This window comes from Hemitrygon akajei, chromosome 6, assembly GCF_048418815.1.
Source record: "Hemitrygon akajei chromosome 6, sHemAka1.3, whole genome shotgun sequence".
NCBI lineage: Eukaryota > Metazoa > Chordata > Chondrichthyes > Myliobatiformes > Dasyatidae > Hemitrygon > Hemitrygon akajei.
The window spans coordinates 92,287,239-92,307,736 of record NC_133129.1 but is presented as its reverse complement, the minus strand read 5'-3'; the positions used below and the strand labels follow the sequence as shown (position 1 = coordinate 92,307,736).

The following is a 20,498-nucleotide window of genomic DNA, read 5'->3' as shown; positions in this document are numbered from 1 at the left end:
TTCACTGAGAGTGGCAAAACTTGGAATTCGCTGTCCAAGAGGGGGTTTGTGGGATCTTGGTTACTGTATTCAAGACAGAAATAAATACATACTGACAGATGAAAAGATTCAAAGAACATGGTGTTAATGCAGGAAAGTGATGTTGTAGGTGGATCGTCATAGTTGCATAGTGTATAGTGTAATACAATTGCAGCTCCAGCGGCCCCGATCCAATTCCTGCCGCTGTCTATCAGAAGTTTGTAAGTTCTCTCTGTGACTGTGTGGGTTTCCTCCGGATGCTCCAGTTTCCTCCCATATTCCAAAGTTAGTATTTCATTAGTCACAAAATCAGAATCAGGTTTAATATCACAGGAATATGTAGTGAAACTTGCTGTCTTTGCGGCAGTAATACAATGCAATACATTATACATAGAAAAGAATGTGAATTACAGTAAGAATATATAATTGTTAAATAGTTAAATAAGTAGGGTAAAAATAGAAATTTAAAAAGTGGTGAAGTAGTGTTCATGGGTTCAATGTCCATTCAGAAATCGGATGGCTGAGGGGAAGAAGTTGTTCCTGAAGAAGTTGAGTGTATGCCTTCAGGCTCTTGTACCTCCTCCCTGATGGTAGCAATATGAACAAGGCATATCCTGGGTAGTGGGTGTCCTTAATGATGGATGTTGCCTTTCTGAGGCACCAGCCCTTAAAGATGGATACTACGGAGCTAGCATCCCTGATGTAGCTGACTCATTTTACAACTCTCTGCAGCTTACTTCAGTCCTGTGCAGTACCCCCTACCTCCCCCATGCCAGTTCAAATCGCCTCAAACTCCTAATGAAATATAACTGCTATTTGCCTTCTTTATAGCTGCATCGATATGTTGGGCCCAGGATAGTTTCTCAGAGATATTGACACCCAGGGACTTGAAGTTTCTCACCCTTTCCACTTCTGATCCCGCTGACAACTGCTGTGTGTTCCCTTGTCTTACCCTTTCTGAAGTCCACAATCATTTCTTTGGTCTTACTGATGTTGAGTATCAGGGGTTGAATGACCTCATGCTGTTTTCTTCTGTCTTGATTATTGATCGTTAGTGCATAGCCTAACCGTTCCCTCTGTCTAATTGATAATGGATTTGAATACCGTAACTTACTCTTGTTTCCTCTCTGATATCATTCCAGGTATTAGCTGAATAATGGCCCAAGACAGAAGGAAGTGAAAAGTCAAGCTTGTAACCAATGCTCAAATTATGTTTGTGCTCCCAACTGTGAGACATTTTGGGTCTTGCTGCTTGTCAGCTGGAACCCTCTTTTCAATTGAGATCTACAATGAGGACTCCTCTGAATCTGAGGTCATCTTATTTCATCCCCATGTTTTTATGGTTGTGTGACATGCCCGACTGGTTGTGTTCTTACCTGTTATTTCTCCAGTTGCCTTTTCTCGATTTACAGAAGGGCATGTTCCTGGAAAAATGCTTTAAGCAAAACTTTATAAATTGAGATGGCAAAATGTGCAACAGGCATTTTGCCCCAGTGGATTCTTGCGTACAGAAAACAGTGCATTGTTTATAGTAAAAGGCAATTTTCTTAAATAGAAGACCAAAGAGTCGTGGCGTCATAGTGAGAATTTGTAAATCAAGGAATTACTATATTGCAATCTCTATAGAACAGCCCGGGTGCATTGTTTGGGGATCTGTCCCAGATGGTGAAAGTTGTGGACCGGCACTGGCACTTGGGTTTAACGATTGCTGGCTCGTACAGATCCCGTCAACAATATTTACATTGACAGTTTGCAAATCAGAAATGATTATCAAGATCAAAGATGGATTTCCTTAGGGGAAAACTCATTTTCTACCAGCACTCGGAGTTGTTTTCATCCTATTTCACTGGCAAAGTGGGTTAGTAAACTTGATATTACGGTCCACGTACTGGAGATGATAGCATCACAGACCAAGAAGGATGTATTCCTGATTCCCTCCTTATGAGGTAAAATGTGAGCCAGGGATCCCCCTCCTGGTTGGTATCTGGTCAAGATTAACTTACTTAAACCTATTGTCCTGACTGGGGCATAGGCCGTTGACAGCAACTTGCCACCGAGTTTTCTGTCCTGAGCCGGTCTTTCAAGTTGTACCCATCTTTGAAGATCCTTTCTCTCCCAGGGATGAGGTCTTTGGACGTTCTGTTGGGTTTTTATGGGATGGGGTCACTAGCCCCATGCCCAGCCCTCCCCCTCTCACAGCCAAGCTTGGGACCTTCCATATTGGAGTTGGTCAAGATTAAACATGACTTATAATATTGTTTAGGTTCAATGATGGATGGGCTAATAGGTGATTGTCTGGTTAAACCCTTACTTTATTTTCTGTGGTTTTATTTTCTCTGAAGTATTTGTTTCTTCCCCAAGAACCTTTGTCTTTTCCCACCTGTGTTCAAAGCACAGTTCACTTAATTTTGATGTATTGGACCACACCTTAACATCAATCACTTTCATCCATCCACCTGTATTTAATACGCTCTTTTCAGGGTCACTGCCTGACCCTGGGACGGTGTGTGTAGAATTTGTATGTCATTCCTACGATCAAGTGAGTTTCTCCAGTTTCTACACACATCTCAAAGACATGCAGGTTGGTTGGTTAATTGGCTACTGTGTAGTGTTGGTGAGTAGTAAAACTGATGGGGACAATAAGCTACAGGATAAAATTTGTGTGTGTGTGGGGGGGTGGAATTAGTATTGCTTTGTGAGCTGGCAGAGACTGATGGGCTGAATATCATGAGAAATACAAATTAAACCATTTCTTAAAGGTTTTTAAAAAGATCATGGAAATTTATTTTATGTTTTACTTAACATTGTCTAGGTTATTGAACTAGATCAACAATTATGGTTATAGATGGAAAACTGATTAGAAACGGATTTCATTAAAAATAAATTGATTCATATTGTCTTTTTTACTTTTATTTCAGAAAGATCACCAAATAAGGAACCAACTGTTAAAGCAATGTCAGGCAGCATCTATGGAAATGAATGAACAGTTGACGTTTCATGCTGAGACCCTCATCAGGATTGGGAAGGAAGGGGGAAGAGACCAGAATGAGAAGGCCTGAAACCAATCCCGACAAAGGCCCTTGTTTCCAAGGGCTTTCCAAGACGTTTCCATAGATACTGCCTGACCTGCCGAGTTCCTCCAGCATTTTGTGTGTGTTGCTTTGGATTAGCTTACAACATTGTGTAGTTCAGAAATGGTTACACGATAACTTATTTCATTAATCGGGCAGGTAGGGCCCATCGGCCTTGGGTGGCAGCCCGCCTAGGAGAAGGAAAACTCTGATTTTACATCTCCGCTGCCTTGCAGCCATACCCACCCATGGGAAAAGCTTCGGGAGTAAACCCCGAGGATGAAATGTGGAGCCGGGATCCCTAAAGCAGATTGATGTTGTTTACAACTTCACTCTGTCAACCTCTGTGACGACACTGGTGCCAAGCTGTATCGGTGCTTGCCCTTCCCTTGGACTACATCAGTGACGTGGAGAGGGGAACCCACTGCATGGGCAACAGCTGGTTCTTCAAATCTTCCCTCCCAGGCTTGAGAGGACACAGTCCACCAGAGGCACAAACCCCATGATCCCCTGGGATCAGTGGCTACCTATATATTTCATTAAGGGTTGGTGTTCTGAAGTAATCTTGGTTTTCCAAGAAGTTGCAAAGTTAAACAAATGGGTTAAAAGATTATTGTTGAAGTAGAACATGGTAAAAAAGCTATTTTAGCCACTCACTGAAATGAGAAATTTTTTTAAAAGCTGTACCGTTTAAATAGTGGAAGTTGGATGTTTGGGTATTTGGAGAGATTTAGATGTACTAATTCAAGTATCAGTTTGTATAAAGGTAGAATAAATAACGGCAAAAGTAGATACATTAAAGTCACAGCCCAAAACATCGAATGTTTACTCTTTTCCATAGATGTTGCCTGACCTGCTGAGTTCCTCCAGCATTTTGTGCGAGTGTGTGCGTGTGTGTTGTTCTGGATTTCCAGCATCTGCAGAATCTCCTGAGTTTATGAATAGAATCTTGGATTTTAGAGGCAATGGAGTATAATGGTAATCGACCATGAACTTGGCAAATGGCACAACAGAGCAGAGCTCAAGTGGAGATACTGCATTACATTCACTGCGCAGAAACAAGACCTTCAACTGTCTGATCAGTACAAGTGTGTATGCTCCACAGAAACCTCTTGCATCTTAAACCAGGGGTTCCCAACCTGGAGTAAAGAAGATTGAGAACCCCGTTTTAGACCATAAGGCATAGGATGAATTAGGCCATTCGGCCCATCATGTCTGCTCCACCATTGCTTCATGGCTGATTTATTATTCCCTTCAACTCCGTTCAATGGCTTCTCCCCATAACCTTTGACACCATTACTCTCAAGAACCTATCAACCTCTGCTTTAAATATACCCAATGACTTGGCCTCCACAACCATCTGTGGCAATGAATTCCACAGATTTACCACCCTCTGGCTAAAGAAATTCCTCCTCATCTCTGTTGCTAAAGTGACATCCTTGTATTCTGAGGCAGTGCTCTCTGATCCTGGACTCTCCCACTAGAGGAAACATCCTCTCCATGTCCACTCTAAATAGACTTTTCAATATTCATTATCATTCTCCATCTCAGTCTGTCAGTGTATTAATCTGACTTTCCAAAGATCTGACTTTCTAGCAGAGAAATAATAATAATAAATAAAATCAAAATAATAAATCCATTATGTATGTTGAATAGGTTTTTTAAAATGTGCAAAAACAGAAATACTATATATTTTTTAAAGTGAGGTCCATTTGGGAATCAGATGGCAGAGGGAAAGAAGCTGTTCCTGAATTACTGAGTGTGTGCCTTCAGGCTTCTGTACCTCCTACCTGATGGTAACAGTGAGAGAAGAGCATACCCTGGGTGCTGGAGGTCCCTAATAATGGACGCTGCCTTTCGGAGACACCACTCCCTGAAGATGTCCTGGGTACTTTGTAAGCTAGTACCCGAGAGAGCTGGCTAGATTTACAACCATCTGCAGTTTCTTTTGGTCCTGTGCAGAGCTCCTCCACACCAGACAGTGATGCAGCCTGTCAGAATGCTCTCCACGGTACAACTATCAAACTTTTTGAGTGTATTTGTGGACACATCAAATCTCTACACACTCCTAATAAAGTATCGCTTCTGTCTTGCCTTTTTTATATCTACGTCAATATGTTGGGACCAGGTTAGATCCTCAGAGATCTTGACACCCAGAAGCTGCTCACTCTCTTCACTTCTGATCCCTCTATGAGGATTGGTATGTGTTCCTTTGTCTTACCCTTCCTGAAATCCACGATCAGCTCTTTCATCTTTCTGAAGTTTGAGTGCCAGGTTGTTGCTGTGGCACCTCTCCACTAGTTGGCATATCTCACTCCTATATGCCCTCTCATCACCACCTGAAATTCTACCAACAGTGGTTGTATCATCAGCAAGTGTATAGATGGTATTTGAGCTATGCCTAGCCACACAGTCACATGTATATAGAGAGTAGAACAGTGGGCTAAGTGCCCCAGAGGGGCACCAGTGTTGATCGTCAGCGAGGAGGATGTGTTATCACCAATCCGTACAGATTGTGATCTTCCGGTTAAGGAAGTCGAGGATCCGATTGCAGAGCGAGGTACAGAGGCCCAGGTTCTGCAGCTTCCATGCTATTTTCATCAGTTTTACTTGAGGCATGATTATCAAAGCAACTTGTTTTTAAGCAGTTTTGTAGGATTAATGGAGAAGTTGGTTGAAAGTTGATTCAGCAGACTAACATGCCCAAAAGGTTCCTTGATTCAAAGTAAATTTATTATCACCTTATACTACCCTGAGATTAATTTTCTCACTGGCATTCACAGTAGAACAAAGAAACACAATAAAATCAATGGAAAACTACATACAGACTGACCAACAACCAGTGTGCCAAAGAGGACAAACCATATATTTAACTATAATGAATAAATAATACCGAGGAGGTGAGTTGTAGAGGCCTTGAAAGTGAGTCCATTGGTTGTGGAATCAGTTCAGAGTTGAGGTGAGTGAAGTTATTCACACTGGTTCAGGAGCCTGATAGTTGTAGGTTAATAATTGTTCCTCAAAGTACGTATACGTCACCATGTACAACCCTGAGATTAATTTTATTGTAGGAATACTCAATAAATCTATAGAATGATAACCATGGCAGATTCAATGGAAGACCATCCAACTCAGGCATTCGACCAGAGTGCAGAAGACAACAAACTGCAAGTACAATAAGGGGAAATAATAAATAAACAATACATATTGAGAACATGAAATGAAGAGTGTTTCAATGTGAATCCATTGGTTGTGGGAACATTTCAATGATAGGGCCAACAAAAGAGCTTGTTGGTTGAAGGGTAATAACTCTTACTGAACCTGGTGGTGTGAATCCTAAGGCTCTTATACATGCTTCCTGATGGCAGAAGTCAAAAAAGAGCTTGCCCTGGGCTGCTGGGAATCCCTGATGACTGATGCTGCTTTCCTGCAACAGTGTTTCATGTAAATGGGCTCAGCGGTTGGGAATGTTTTACCTGTGAGGGACTGAGCTGTATCCACTACTTTTTATAGGATTTTCCGTTCAAGGGCATTGGTGTTTCCATATTGGGCAGTGATGCAGCCAGTCAATATACTCTCCACTACACACCAATAGAAGTCTGTCAAAGTTTTAAATGAACCTGGTGTTGTGGGGCCTAAAGCTCCTGTACTTCGTTGCTGATGGCAGCAGCAAGAAGAGGACTGGGCTGTATCCAGGTTCTTCTGGAGTAAACCAGGAGTTGGATAACTCATCCCTCCAAATCGGTTGAAACAGCGATTAAACTTTGACAGTGTATTATGGTTACTGATACCAAAATGACGTTATAAAGGATGATTTACTGTTGCTTCAGTAACAAGCTAAATTAGGGCTCATTTATTTGATTGAAAACTCTATTTTCAGTCCCTTGCTTTTTGTCTGCAGCACTGCATCCCCTCTGTAATCTTGTCCGGTTTGCGATCTCTGCACTTGTTCTGACCTCTGGATCATCTCTCGTGTGTGTGGCACATAATTCAGTGAGTTCTTTTGATGTGGGGTTATAGTGACTTGTTTGGTCCAATGGCAAAGAGGTCCAAGAAAATTGGAGAGGAGGCTTTGTTACATGCATATCTGTACATGGACTCATGTCCCCCCTAGCTACACTCTGGTTGTTTCTATGGCACTCAGGACAGAGCAGGCGGCAAACTATTGTCATATGGCTTCCTGATCATCTACTGTACCCCTGACTATATTTTCCACTCCCTAACTCTGCATCCATTGTAGCAGAAGGTGTACAGAATTTGAGTTATTTATGTAATATGGTTGGATGTGGCAGAAGGAGTTGAGAGTTAGGGGGCAAAAGTTTAGGGGTAACACAAGGGGGAATTTCTTTACTTGGAGAGTGGTAGCTGTGTGGAACGAGCTTCCAGTAGAAGTGGTAGAGGCAAGTTCGGTATTGTCATTTAAAGTAAAATTGGATGGGTATATGGACAGGAAAGGAATGGAGGGTTATGGGCTGAGTGCAGGTCAGTGGGACTAGGTGAGAGTTAGCGTTTGGCACGGACTAGAAGGGCCGAGATGGCCTGTTTCCATGCTGTAATTGTTATATGGTTATAAGGAACCAGACACCAAAGTTCTGCATAACACTTTCTGAAATCTTTTTGCTGCCATTTTGACCATGAGACCACAAGATATAGGAGCAGAAGTAGGCCATTCGGCCCATTGAGTCTACTCCGCCATTCAATCATGGCCTGATCCAATTCTTCCAGTCATCCCCACTCCCCTGCTTTCACCCCACACCCTTTGATTCCCTGGCTAATCAAGAATCTATCTATCTCTGTCTTAAATACACCCAATGACTTGGCCTCCACTGCCGCTCATGGCAACATATTCCACAGTTTTACTACCCTCTGATTAAAGTATTTTCTCCGCATCTCAGTTCTAAGTGGACATCCTTCAATCCTGAAGTCGTGCCCTTGTTCGAGAATACCCTACCATGGGAAATAACTTTGCCATATCTAATATGTTCAGGCCTTTTAACATTCGGAATGTTTCTATGAGATCCCCCCATCATTCTCCTGAACTCCAAGGAATACAGCCCAAGAGCTGCCAGACGTTCCTCATACAGTAACCCTTTCATTCCTGGAATCATTCTTGTGAATCTTCTCTGAACCCTCTCCAAGGTCGGTATACCCTTTCTAAAATAAGGAGCCCAAAACTGCAAACAATACTCCTAAGTGTGGTCTCACGAGTGCCTTATAGAGCCTCAACATCACATTGCTGCTCTTATATTCTATACCTCTCGAAATGAATGCCAACATTGCATTCACCTGCTTCACAACCGACTCAACCTGGAGTTAAACTTTAGGGTACCTTGCACAAGGACTCCCTTTGCATCTCTGCATATTGAATTCTCTGCCCATTTATTTCTTCCACCAAAGTGCATGACCATACACTTTCCAACATTGTATTTCATTTGCCACTTCTTTGCCCATTCTCCTAAGCTATCCAAGTCTCTATTTCGTCAACACTACCCATTCCTCCATCAATCTTTGTATCATTGGCAAATTTAGCCAGAAATCCATTAATCCCGTAGTCCAAATCATTGACATAAATTGTAAAAAGCAGCAGTCCCAACACCGACCCCTGTGGAACTCCACTGGTAACTGGCTGCCAGCCAGAATAAGATCCCTTTATTCCCACTCTCTGTTTTCTGCCGACCAGCCAATGCTCCACCCATACTAGATCCACTGCATCTCCTTTGTCTACCCTGCTTGTAATTTCTTTAAAGAATTGCAGTAGGTTTGTCAGGCAGGATTTTCCTTTCAGGAAACCATGCTGGCTTTGGCCTATCTTGTCACGTGCCTCCAGGTACAGGCAGTCCCCGGGTTACGAGCAAGATCTGTTCCTAAGTCTGTCTTTAAGTTGAACTTGTAGGTAAGTCGGAACAGGTACATATGGTTCTTATTCAGCGTCAGTTAGTCAAATGTTTGTCTTGTATATAGAATATATTTTACCTTACTATGCAGAGTTTTACTTTTTCTCATCATAAATGGCCTTGTAGCAGTTGAGGCCCTCGGTAACCGTATGGTAAACTTTGGTGAACCTCTCTGTATCAGGATCTTGCTCCTCTAACTTTGCCATCCCTGCTTCAATGAGCCGAAAGGCTGCAGCTAACTTTTTTGTCAAAAACTTTTTTGGTTCTGGAGTTTTTAGGTCCCAGTCTTCTTCCTCAAATGCTATCATCACTTTATCCTTTAAAATTGTTCTGATTGTTGACCGACTGTAGCCTCAATGCAGTGTTAACGGCAACGTGATCCGACTTTTTAAATGTTGTTATTAGACCTGCCTTCCTTTGGCAGATGGTTCTATATACTGACCATCCTGGATTAGGGTCCACTGGCATGGCATGCAAGATGACTGGGATCCCTTCACTGCTGCAGCCCTCCTCTGTCTTCACTGCCATTGTGTCTCGTCATCACCTCCTGGCAGCGTCACCGTTGAGGCCTTGGTTGGATCACTCTTTATCTAGAATCAGCCCCTTCCTCTGGACCTTGCCACCATGAAGATCCAGACGGCATTGCTCTCGGGATCACAGGAAATCACAAGCCTCTCCATCGTGGCAAGCTGACACTCCTCGGCGAAGTGTTCCCCTAAGTGAGTTGTCAAAAAGCAGAGGAGAGGGCTTTAAAATAGAACAATTGCGGTGGAGTGAGGGAATAGAGGAAATTGTTTCCCCTAGAGAGGAAGATGGCGACAGTGACGTCCTTTAGGTAGTTCACGAAACTACTTACTTGTCTAAATGTGATTTTTCTGCTGTTGAAACCTGCGATTTACATTTTGATAGTGTGTTTGTGGGTTGATTGAGCAATCTGGCATTTTGCTGTCTCAGTGGGAATTGGGTGAGGTTTTGAGCAGAGCATGCAGCCTGGAGGTTAAGAAACCTGGAAACGGGGCGCCAGCCTATGATCAACTCCATTTCTCACTGATTAAGGTGTTGAGCAAGATTGAAATCGGTGAGGACGAGAGCAGAGGGCGAGTGGGTGCTCAGTGCCATCCTCCTGGGTCAGAACAGTTTCTCTCTGGTGCTCGCTTGCTGGTCCCAGAGCAAGGTGCCTGCATTTGACCCACCTCCCTCCCTCCCTCCCTCTCTATTCTGCCGGAGTCTTGGGCAAGATTATAACCAACGTGGTGTGTGAATTGGACTCTGTAGTTTGTGTTATGATGTTTTTCTGGTTTCTGGTTACCCCTTTTTTTTAAAAATTGCCTTTTTGTGTGATTTTGATCGGGGCAGACCAGCTCTGTGACCTGCGGTCAACCAACAAATGAGACAGCACTAACTTGAACTGAACGGAACCAAACTGAACATTCCTAGACTGTTCCAATGACTTTGTGATTTGATGTTTTATATTCTGTGTTTCCGCTCAGTTTCTTTTTGCCGTTTGTAAGATCTGTTCTTTTTTTCCCTTGTTGGGGCTCCATGTTTTTCTTTGAACGCGTTCCATGGCATTCCTTCGTTTTGTGGCTGTCTGTGGGAAGATGAATCTCAGGATTGTATACTGCGTACGTGCCCTGATGATAAATGTATTCTGCATGTTTGAATCTTAGAGAGTGGTGAAGGTCTGGATCTCACTGCTTGAAAGGGTGGAAGAGGGAGATGCATTCCCCATGCTGTGTACCGTAACAGCGTGGTCCTGGAAGGTGGCAGTAAGTTGGAAGCTCTTTCCCACAATGGGCTGAATGGCCTCCTAAATTTAGGGTCTTCAATGAAATGTAGAAGAGTTGAGCACAGAAACAACCTACTTGGCCCAAAGTGTCTGTACTGACCACGATGCCAGTGCAAACTAATCCCATCTGTTTCTCTCCATTTCATGTAGTTCACATGCCTGTCTTAAACGTTGCTCTCGTCTCTCTTCCTACCACTTCCCAAATCAGTGTGTTCCAGACACCTACCACACTCTGTGCAAGACTCCTTTGAACTCCCCCACCCTCATCTTCAAGCAATGCCCTCGAGCAAAAGAACCGTCCTACCCAATGAATCTGTCTAAACAGTTGGGTGGCAGGTTGGAGATACGTCTCCACCATAGGAGGTGGAAGGCACTCCTTCCCTCCGCTAGCCTGCAGGTCACCCTTGGGCAAGGTGTAGCACCTGCTTAGCCCTCCCCCCAATTAGGGTGACGTGAAGCCATGGGAGCTGGTGGTGGATGGTTGTATGAGCAAGCCCTGGTTATGTGACCACTGATGCCAGGCAGACAATCTCTGAAGAATATTGATGATGGCTGGGGGTCACCCGTCTTGTTAAAACACTGCCCAGAAGAAGGCAATGGCAAACCACTTCTGTAGAAAAATTTGCCAATATCAATCATACTCATGGGGAGACCATGATTAACCACATCATATGACATTGCACATAACGAACCCTCAGCTTAGAGCAATGCCTTCTAGTATTTGACATTCCCACCCTAGGAAAAAGAATCTGCCTACCCAATGTATCATTATCATCATTATGTGCTGTGTTTTATGAAGTGGGTGAACTTTGATCAACACCAACAATATTTACTTTCAGCAATTAGACTTTATGATCATAGAAAGGGTGGGTGGCAATAATATATGCTGCTGTTCTTATTTTCAATTTCTCTGGCACTCTCCCCTTCTTCCACTTCCTGCAATATGACCTCTTTGTAAAATTCCACCCTGGGATTTCTGTGTCCCTCTGCTCTGAGTTTTGAATATCCCCCACCCCTCTCACCGTCCCCCTCCCATTCCCCTCTCCCACCACCCTCTCCCACTCACCTCTCCCCCACCTCTTCCCCTTCCCTTTTCCCCCTTTCTTCCCGGCTCTCCCCACCCTCTCTCCTCCTTCTCTTCCCCCCTCTCTCCCTCTTCTCTTTCCCTCACCCTTTTTTAGCCAGTAGGTGGTGAATCGAAGGAATTCATTGGCCATGGAGGTCGTCATTAAAGCAGAGGCTGATATGTTCTTGATTAGGGCATCAAAGGTTACAGGGGGAATGGGGTTGAGAGGGGTCATAAATCGGCCATGACAGAATGGCAGAGCAGACTCAATGGGCCAAATGGCTCAATTCCATGCCTATGTTTTATGATCCTGTCATGAGGTGCTTCAAGAGAATGGTATTGGCACGTCAATTCCAGCCTCCCTGACAACCTTGACAGAGTGGAATTTGCCTGCAGCTTTAACAGGTGGATGGCCTAATTCTGCTCCTCTGTCTTATGCCAGGGGTTTCCAACCTGGGGTCATGGACCCCTTGCTTAATGGGTATTGGTCTATGGCATAAAAAAGGTTGGGAACCCCCTACGATATTGTCTAATTAAAACCAGCTTCTGAACTAACTCTCAGTCACCATTGTACACCTTACTCCTGCAATGCACCTTTATCACATTAAAGGCGCTATACAAATGCAAGCCCCCCACGTACAAGTCAGTAAGCCATTTATCCCCTTGGGACTGCTCTGCTGGTAAGGAAAAGCAAGAGGTTCTGCAGATGCTGGAAATCTTGAGGAGCTCTGCGGGTTTTTAAGGTTGTGCTTGACTCTGTATCTTGTACAAGCAACAGAGGTATTGGGTGGGGGGGGGGCAACTATTTGCAGGAAAGGGGAGCCAATCACTGACTTGTCAGGAACAATGCATGCAATGCAACTTGTATTATTATAGTCCCTCTTGCAGCCTTTTGGATTTCTCAATTGCTTTGCAGCAAATCATTTTGCTGGAACTCAGCACAGCAGTGATGCAGTCCATTTGGTCCAACTGACCCTTTACACTCCAAGCCTTCTTCTACAAGAAGGATGTAGAGGCTTTGGAGAGGGTGCTGAAGAGGTTTACCAGGATGCTGCCTGGTTTACAGGGCATGTGCTATCACGAGAGGCTGGATAAACTTGGGTTGTTTTCACTGGAACACCGGAGGCTGAGGGGAGATCTGTTAGAGGCTTATAAGATTATGAGGTGCACAGATAGAGTGGACAGAGAGTATCTGTTTCCCAGGGTAGAAATGTCCAATACCAGGAGGCTTGCATTGAAGTTGAGAAGGGGTAGGTTCAGAGGGGATATGAGGGGTAAGTGTGTTTTAAGTCAGAGAGTCATGGACGCCTGGATTGTACTGCCTAGTATGGTAATAGAGGCAAATACATTAGAGGCTCTTAAAAGATGTTTGGATAGGCACATGTATGTAAGGGAGATGGAGAGATATGGACACGAGGTAGGTAGGAGGGATTATTGTGGGCTGAATGGCCTGTTCCGGTGCTGTATCTTTCTACGTTCTAAAAGTCAGACTCCACCATTCTTTCTTCACCTCAACAGACCAGCTCATCTTTTCCATTTCCCTCATATCCATATCCAGGCTGTGTTCTCTTCTTGCTGCTGCCATCAGGAAGAAGGTACAGGAGCCTTGGGTCCCACACCACCAGGTTCAGGAACAGTCAATACCCTTCAACCATCAGGCTCCTGAACCTGTGTGAATAACCTCAACACTCAACTGATTCCACAACCTATGGAGTCACTTTCAAGGACTCTACAATGCTTTCTCAGGTTTCTTTCTTTATTTCTCTTTATCTATTTTCCTATCTATCTGTTTCTCTCTCTACCTCTCAGTTTATTTATTGTATTGTATCATCTCTATTTCCTGAGGAGACTGAGGTCCTTTAACATCTGCCGGACGATGCTAAGGAGGTTCTACGAGGCTGTGGTGGCCAGTGCTATCGTGTTTGCTGTTGTGTGCTGGGGCAGCAGGCTGAGGGTAGCAGACACCAACAGAATCAACAAATTCATTCAGAAGGCCAGTGATGTTGTGGGGGTGGAACTGGACTCTCTGACGGTGGTGTCTGAAAAGAGGATGCTGTCCAAGTTGCATGCCATCTTGGACAATGACTCCCATCCACTCCATAATGTACTGGTTAGGCACAGGAGTACATTCAGCCAGAGACTCATTCCACCGAGATGTAACCCTGAGCGTCATAAGAAGTCATTCCTACCTGTGGGCATCAAACTTTACAACTCCTCCCTCGGAGTGTCAGACACCCTGAGCCAATAGGCTGGTCCTGGACTTATTTCCACTTGGCATGATTAATATTATTATTTAATTATTTATGGTTTTATATTGCTATATCTCTAGGCTATTCTTTGTTGGTGTGGCTGTAACGAAACCCAGTTTCCCTCGGGATCAATAAAGTATGTCTGTCTGTTTGTATTTGCACAGGTCGTCTTCTTTTGCACATTGGATGTTTGTCAGTCTTTGTGTGTAGTTGTCCACTGATCCTATTGTATTTCTTTGTTCTACTGTGAATGTCTGAGGCAAAATGAATCCCAAGGTAGTACATAGGTGCTTTGATAATAAGTTTCCTCTGAACTTCGATATGCATATCCAGCTTGCTCTCAAATCTCTGTCTGCCTTGATGAGTGCAGCTTCACCAAATCTGAAGAAGCTCGACAACATCCAGGACAAAGCGACTCATTTCACCAGCGATCTAAATCCTCATTCCCTCCACCAGCACAAGTTGTTGTGGGGTGCGTCACCTGCAAAATACACACAGAGGCCACTTTATTAGGTATACCTGCACACTGGCTCATTAATGCAAATATCTAACCAGCCAATCACGTGGCAGCAACTCAATGCACAAAAGCATGCAGACAGGGTCAAGAGGTTCAGTTGTTGTTCAGACCAAATTTCTTGATGTTCACCTGACGGAGAATCTCACCTGGTCCCCCAACACCAGCTCCATAGCAAAGAAAGCCCAGCAGCATCTCTACTTTCTGCGAAGGCTGAGGAAAGTCCATCTCTCACCCTGCATCCTCATCATATTCTACAGGGGTTGTATTGAGAGCATCCTGAGCAGCTGCATCACTGCCTGGTTCAGAAATTGCACCATCTTGGATCATTGGGGTCTCTCTTACCGCCATCACGGACATTTACACTACACGCTCCCTCCGCAAAGCAAACAGCATTATGAAAGACCCCACACACCCCTCATACAAACTCTTCTTCCTCCTGCCGTCTGGGAAAAGACACCGAAGCATTCGGGCTCTCACAACCAGACTATGTAACAGTTTCTTCCCCCAAGCTATCAGACTCCTCAGTACCCAGTGCCCGGCCTGACACCTTGCCCTATTGTCCTGTTTATTATTTATTGTAATGCCTGCACTGTTTTGTGCACTTTATGCAGTCCTGGGTAGGTCTATAGTCTAGTTTTTTTTTTCTTTTTTTCTGTGTTTTTTACGTAGTTCAGTCTAGTTTTTGTACTGTGTCATGTAACACCATGGTCCTGAAAAACGTTGTCTCATTTTTACTATGTACTGTACCAGCAGTTATGGTCGAAATGACAATAAAAGTAACTTGACTTGAGACCATACATCAGAATGGGGAAGAAATGTGATCAAAGTGTTTTTGACTATGGAATGATTAAATGTGCCAGATGGGGGTCTACTTGACAGATAGACCTCAGTATGTGCGGTTGGGAGACTGTAGGTCTGACACGGTGGTCAGCAGCACAGGAGCGCTGCAGGGAACCGTACTCTCTCCAGTCCTGTTCACCCTGTACACATCAGACTTCCAATATAACTCGGAGTCCTGCCATGTGCAGAAGTTCGCTGATGACACGGCCATAGTGGGGTGTGTCAGGAATGGACAGGAGGAGGAGTATAGGAAACTGATACAGGACTTTGTGATATGGTGCAACTCAAACTACCTGCGTCTCAATATCACCAAGACCAAGGAGATGGTGGTGGACTTTAGGAGATCTAGGCCTCATATGGAGCCAGTGATCATTAATGGAGAATGTGTGGAGCAGGTTAAGACCTACAAGTATCTGGGAGTACAGTTAGACGAAAAGCTAGACTGGACTGCCAACACAGATGCCTTGTGCAGGAAGGCACAGAGTCGACTGTACTTCCTTAGAAGGTTGGCGTCATTCAATGTCTGTAGTGAGATGCTGAAGATGTTCTATAGGTCAGTTGTGGAGAGCGCCCTCTTCTTTGTGGTGGCGTGTTGGGGAGGAAGCATTAAGAAGAGGGACGCCTCACGTCTTAATAAGCTGGTAAGGAAGGCGGGCTCTGTTGTGGGCAAAGTACTGGAGAGTTTAACATCGGTAGCTGAGCGAAGGGCGCTGAGTAGGCTACGGTCAATTATGGATAACTCTGAACATCCTCTACATAGCACCATCCAGAGACAGAGAAGCAGTTTCAGCGACAGGTTACTATCGATGCAATGCTCCTCAGACAGGATGAAGAGGTCAATACTCCCCAATGCCATTAGGCTTTACAATTCTACCGCCAGGACTTAAGAACTTTTTTAAAAGCTATTATTAATGCTTTTTGAGATAGTGATTTAGATGCATATCATATTTTTTTTACTGAGTTAAGTATTGTATGTAATTAGTTTTGCTACAACAAGTGTATGGGACATTGGAAAAAAGTTGAATTTCCCCATGGGGATGAATAAAGTATCTATCTATCTATCTATCTCTGAGACTGCTGATCTCCTGGGATTTTCATGCACAGACAGCAGTCTCTAGACCAGGGGTTCCCAACCTTTTTTATGCCACGGACCCCTACCATTAACCAAGGGATCTGTGGACCCCAGGTTGGAAACTCCTGCTCTAGGGGTTACAGAGAATGGTGTGAAAAACAAACAAAACAAATCAGGTGTGCGGCAGTTCTGTGGGTGCAAACACCTTGTTAATCAGAGAGGTCAGAGGAGAATGGCCAGGCTAGTTCAAGCTGACAGGAAGGTGACTAACTCAAGTAACCACACGTTACAACAGTGGTGTGGAGAAGAGCATCTGTGAACGTACAGCATGTTGAACCTCGAAGTGGAAGACCATGAACATACACTCAGTGGCCACTTTATTAGGTACAGGAGGTCCCTAAAAAAAAAAAGCGGCTATTGGTTGTAAGTGTACTGTTTCCTTCCAGTAATGCTTAGTGTTTCTCCTCCCACAGATCTAACGCGTTATGAATAATTTAACAGGAATATTATTGGCATAATCGGGAGTCGGTGGGCAGGGAAGTAAAAGGGGGCGGTGTTTTGGGTTTGTAAAAGGGCGTTTCCCCTCCCTGACAATGAACGCTTCTATGTCGATTCCGATGACAGCGGGGAGTTGATATATTGGAGCTGGTTGCACAAATAGGATGGGAGGAGGAATTAGTGGAGGACCAACCAGCGGCGGCTTGCGGTCACATGGGCACCGTCTAATGATGCTAGAATTGCAGAGATGCTTGCGGATGTTGGGTACAAGTCGTTAGGAGGAAACATGTGTCGGTAGCAACGCCGCCAACTCATTATATTCAACTGGGGCACCTCTGAAATTGGCACAAGTTCGCTGTTAATCGCTCCCGAGGAGCAGTCGGCTTTCCATCGGCTCGCTCCCGCTGAATGGGTGTCTCGTTCACCGCAACAGACGGCCCCCAGTGTTTGCCATGTCCAGCGAGACCTCCCCTCTCCTCAACTACCGCCTGTACAATGTGGCGGGCGGGGGGTTCGCCGAGAGTTGCGCCGCTCTCCCGACCGAGGAGGTTTCCATCTGCGGCAGCGGCTCGCAGCCCGACGACAGCCGGAAGCTGTCGACCTTTTTCGGGGTCGTGGTGCCCACCGTCCTGTCTATGTTCAGCATCGTGATCTTCATGCGAGTTGGTAAGCTCTCAATTAAAAAAAATACCCTCGTTTCCAAGCCCACCCCCCCTCCGCTAGCTAAAATACCTTCCATTTTAAAACGTATATTAAACAATCGCAGCTGTTTAATTTGTATTAAGTTTAAAACCCATTGTTGACATGTTGTAGATTTTATTTGCGAATGACATTGGAGTGCGATTTGCCCTGTGACCTCTCTGCGCCTCAGTCCACCCCCCCCCCCCCCCACCTTAAATCCAGCTTCAGCCGACGGATTGGTTTCTCGGCCGGCAGTTCTCGTGGGTTTAAGATTTTTTTAAAGCAATTTGGTGCATCTGTTTATGCACCGGAGAGCCGTGTTAAAAGAATGGTTTCTGTGTGACCTGTCTGCTTGGCGTAAGTGCACGAGCACCTCGATGTTTAGCGATACTTGCTCAACCCTGCCACTTCTCAGCCTTCCAGCGAGGGGATGACTGGGCTGTGGTCAAACTTTGCCCCATATGCCATTAAAACTAAACACTCCATGCAGTTTTCAGAACGAATGTATTCCTTGCACCGACCGGCCTCTGCTATTTGTCACCCACTCTTCCAAAGAAGCGTCTGGGCCCGAAATGTCGACTCTTCCTTCTCTTCCATAGAAGCTGCCCGACTTGCCGAGTTCCTCCAGCAATGTGTGTGTCAACATAGAACAGGAGAAAGGTCCTTCCGGTCTGCAAACCAGCTAAAATAAAATCAGAACTAATCCCTCCTACCTACACAATGTCCATCCTCCTCATATCCACGTGCCTGTCCAAACGTGAAAAGCCTCTAATGTATTTGCCTCTACCACCATACCAGGCAGTGCATTCCAGGCATTCACCACTCTCGGAGTAAAAAAAAATTACCCCTCACATCCCCCTCTTTTCTTCAATGCTTGCCCTCCGGTGTTAGACATTTCAACCCTGGGAAACAGATACTCCTTGTCCACTCTATCTGTGCCTCTCATAATCTTACAAACCTCCATCAGATCTCCCCTCAGCCGCTCCTGAGAAAACAACCTGGGTTTCTCCAACCTCTCATGATAGCACACGCCCTCTAAACCAGGCGGCATCCTGGTTAACCCTCTTCTGCACCCTCTCCAAAACCTCAACATCCCTCCTATAGTGGGGTGACCAGAACTGTACTCAATACTCCAGAAATGGCCTAACCAGAGTGTTTTTTTTAAGTTGCCGAAATAACTGGCCCTCATTTTTCAAACCTTTAGACTCCCACTGAAACAATAATAGCTTCTCTTTATACCTTGCCAATTCCCTCTCTACAAGAGCACATAATTTTAAGGTGATTGGCTGGAAGTATAAGGGGGATGTCAGAGATAAGTTTATTTAACACAACGCATGAGCCTGAGGTCATTTTCGCTGGAGGGCAGTGAATCTGTGGAATTCATTGCCGTGTGGTTGTTGAGATCAGGCCATTGGGTATACTTAAAGCAGAGACTGATAGATTCTTGATTAGTCAGGACTTCAACGGTTATGGGAAGAAGGCAGGCGAATGGGGTTGAGAGGGATAATAAATCAGCCATGAATGAATGGCAGTACAGACTCGATGGCCCAAATGGCCTAATTCTGCTCCTGTGTCTTATGGTCTTGTGTATGGAACACAATGTGGTGGTGGTCGAGGCAGTTGCATCAGGGACACTTAAGAGACTCTCTTAGATAGGCATATAGATGATAGAAAAATGGAGGGAAAGGTTAGATTGATCTTAGAGTAGGTTGAAAGGTCAGTTTAAAATTGTGGGCTGAATGGCCTGTACTGTGTTCTATTTCTTAAATATCAATCTAATTGCCATTTCTAACTTTGGTCTAGTTCTGTTTGTTGGAATGGTTAACTCTCTCCAGTATTGCAAATTAACCTTCTGGATTCCTGTTAATTCAATGCCGCACACCTTCTCTGGGATAACAGGCTCTGTCTGGAGAAGTTTAGGTGAATTATAATTAGGACTTTGTGCCCTGTGGCTCTCAGCTTGTTTGCAAAACAGACACACTTGCAGCAATGGACTACACCCTTCATCCTTTAAAAGTCAATCCTTAAAGTAAGTTCTGTCCGAAGCTGAGTGGCAGTTTTGAAATAACCTGTCTTTCTAGCATGGGGCTATTCAGAGTTCAAGGTACATCACAGCAGGCAGTGAAATGTGTTGTTTGTGTTAACCGACACACCTTGGGCTGTGCCTGGAGTCGGAACGTGTTCCGGTGTCAACATAAACACGAGATTCTGCAGATGCTGGAAAAATGCTGGAGGAACTCAGCAGGTCAGGAAACATCCATGGAAGGGGAAGAGACAGATGGCATTTTGTAGTGGTTCGCACAACGCTTTACAGTACCGATGACCCGGGTTCAATTTCCTGTAAGGAGTTTGTACATTCTCCCCATGACCACATGGTTTTCCTCCAGGTGCAAAGGTGCACCAATCAGTAGGTTAATTGCTCATTGTAAATTCTCTCTCAATTAGACTAGGTTTAAATTGGGAGATTGCTGGCCAACACTGCTCGAAGAACCAATTCCTTGTTGTATCTCAATAAACAAGGACTGATAGGGGTTCTCGACTCATTCCTCTCCATAGATGCTGTCTGACCTGAGTTCCTCCAGCATTGTGCATGTGTGTGTGTGTGTTTTTTTTTCCAGTGCTAACAACATGACAAGCAACAAAACAAAGCAGGGATAAACAAGCCTCATTCCTCCCTGTCACCCATGTGCGTACACAGTTCATTAACCCCAGGGTAGGCCTTCAGCCTGCAGACAATGGGTTCCATCTTCCCCATTCATTCAGCCCATCAATCCGTGCCGGCTCTCCCCCTGCAGACAATGGG

At 44.7% G+C, this 20,498-nt stretch overlaps 2 protein-coding genes across 7 annotated transcripts in view; both read left to right on the top strand.

The window, feature by feature from the left end:
• LOC140729273 (uncharacterized) overlaps nt 1-2,910 on the top strand; it is a 137,610-nt gene extending 134,700 nt beyond the window's left edge. For all 6 annotated transcript variants that reach the window (XM_073048859.1, XM_073048862.1, XM_073048861.1 and 3 more), the window contains one exon: nt 1,161-2,910. In XM_073048859.1, coding sequence (XP_072904960.1) covers nt 1,161-1,167 — 7 coding nt within the window. In that variant the 3' untranslated portion in view covers nt 1,168-2,910. The remainder of the gene's footprint in view (nt 1-1,160) is intronic.
• Nucleotides 2,911-17,204: 14,294 nt separating this feature from the next.
• slc12a9 (solute carrier family 12 member 9) overlaps nt 17,205-20,498 on the top strand; it is a 118,683-nt gene continuing 115,389 nt past the window's right edge. Inside the window, exon 1 of the mRNA XM_073048856.1 lies at nt 17,205-17,680. Coding sequence (XP_072904957.1) covers nt 17,467-17,680 — 214 coding nt within the window. The 5' untranslated portion in view covers nt 17,205-17,466. The remainder of the gene's footprint in view (nt 17,681-20,498) is intronic.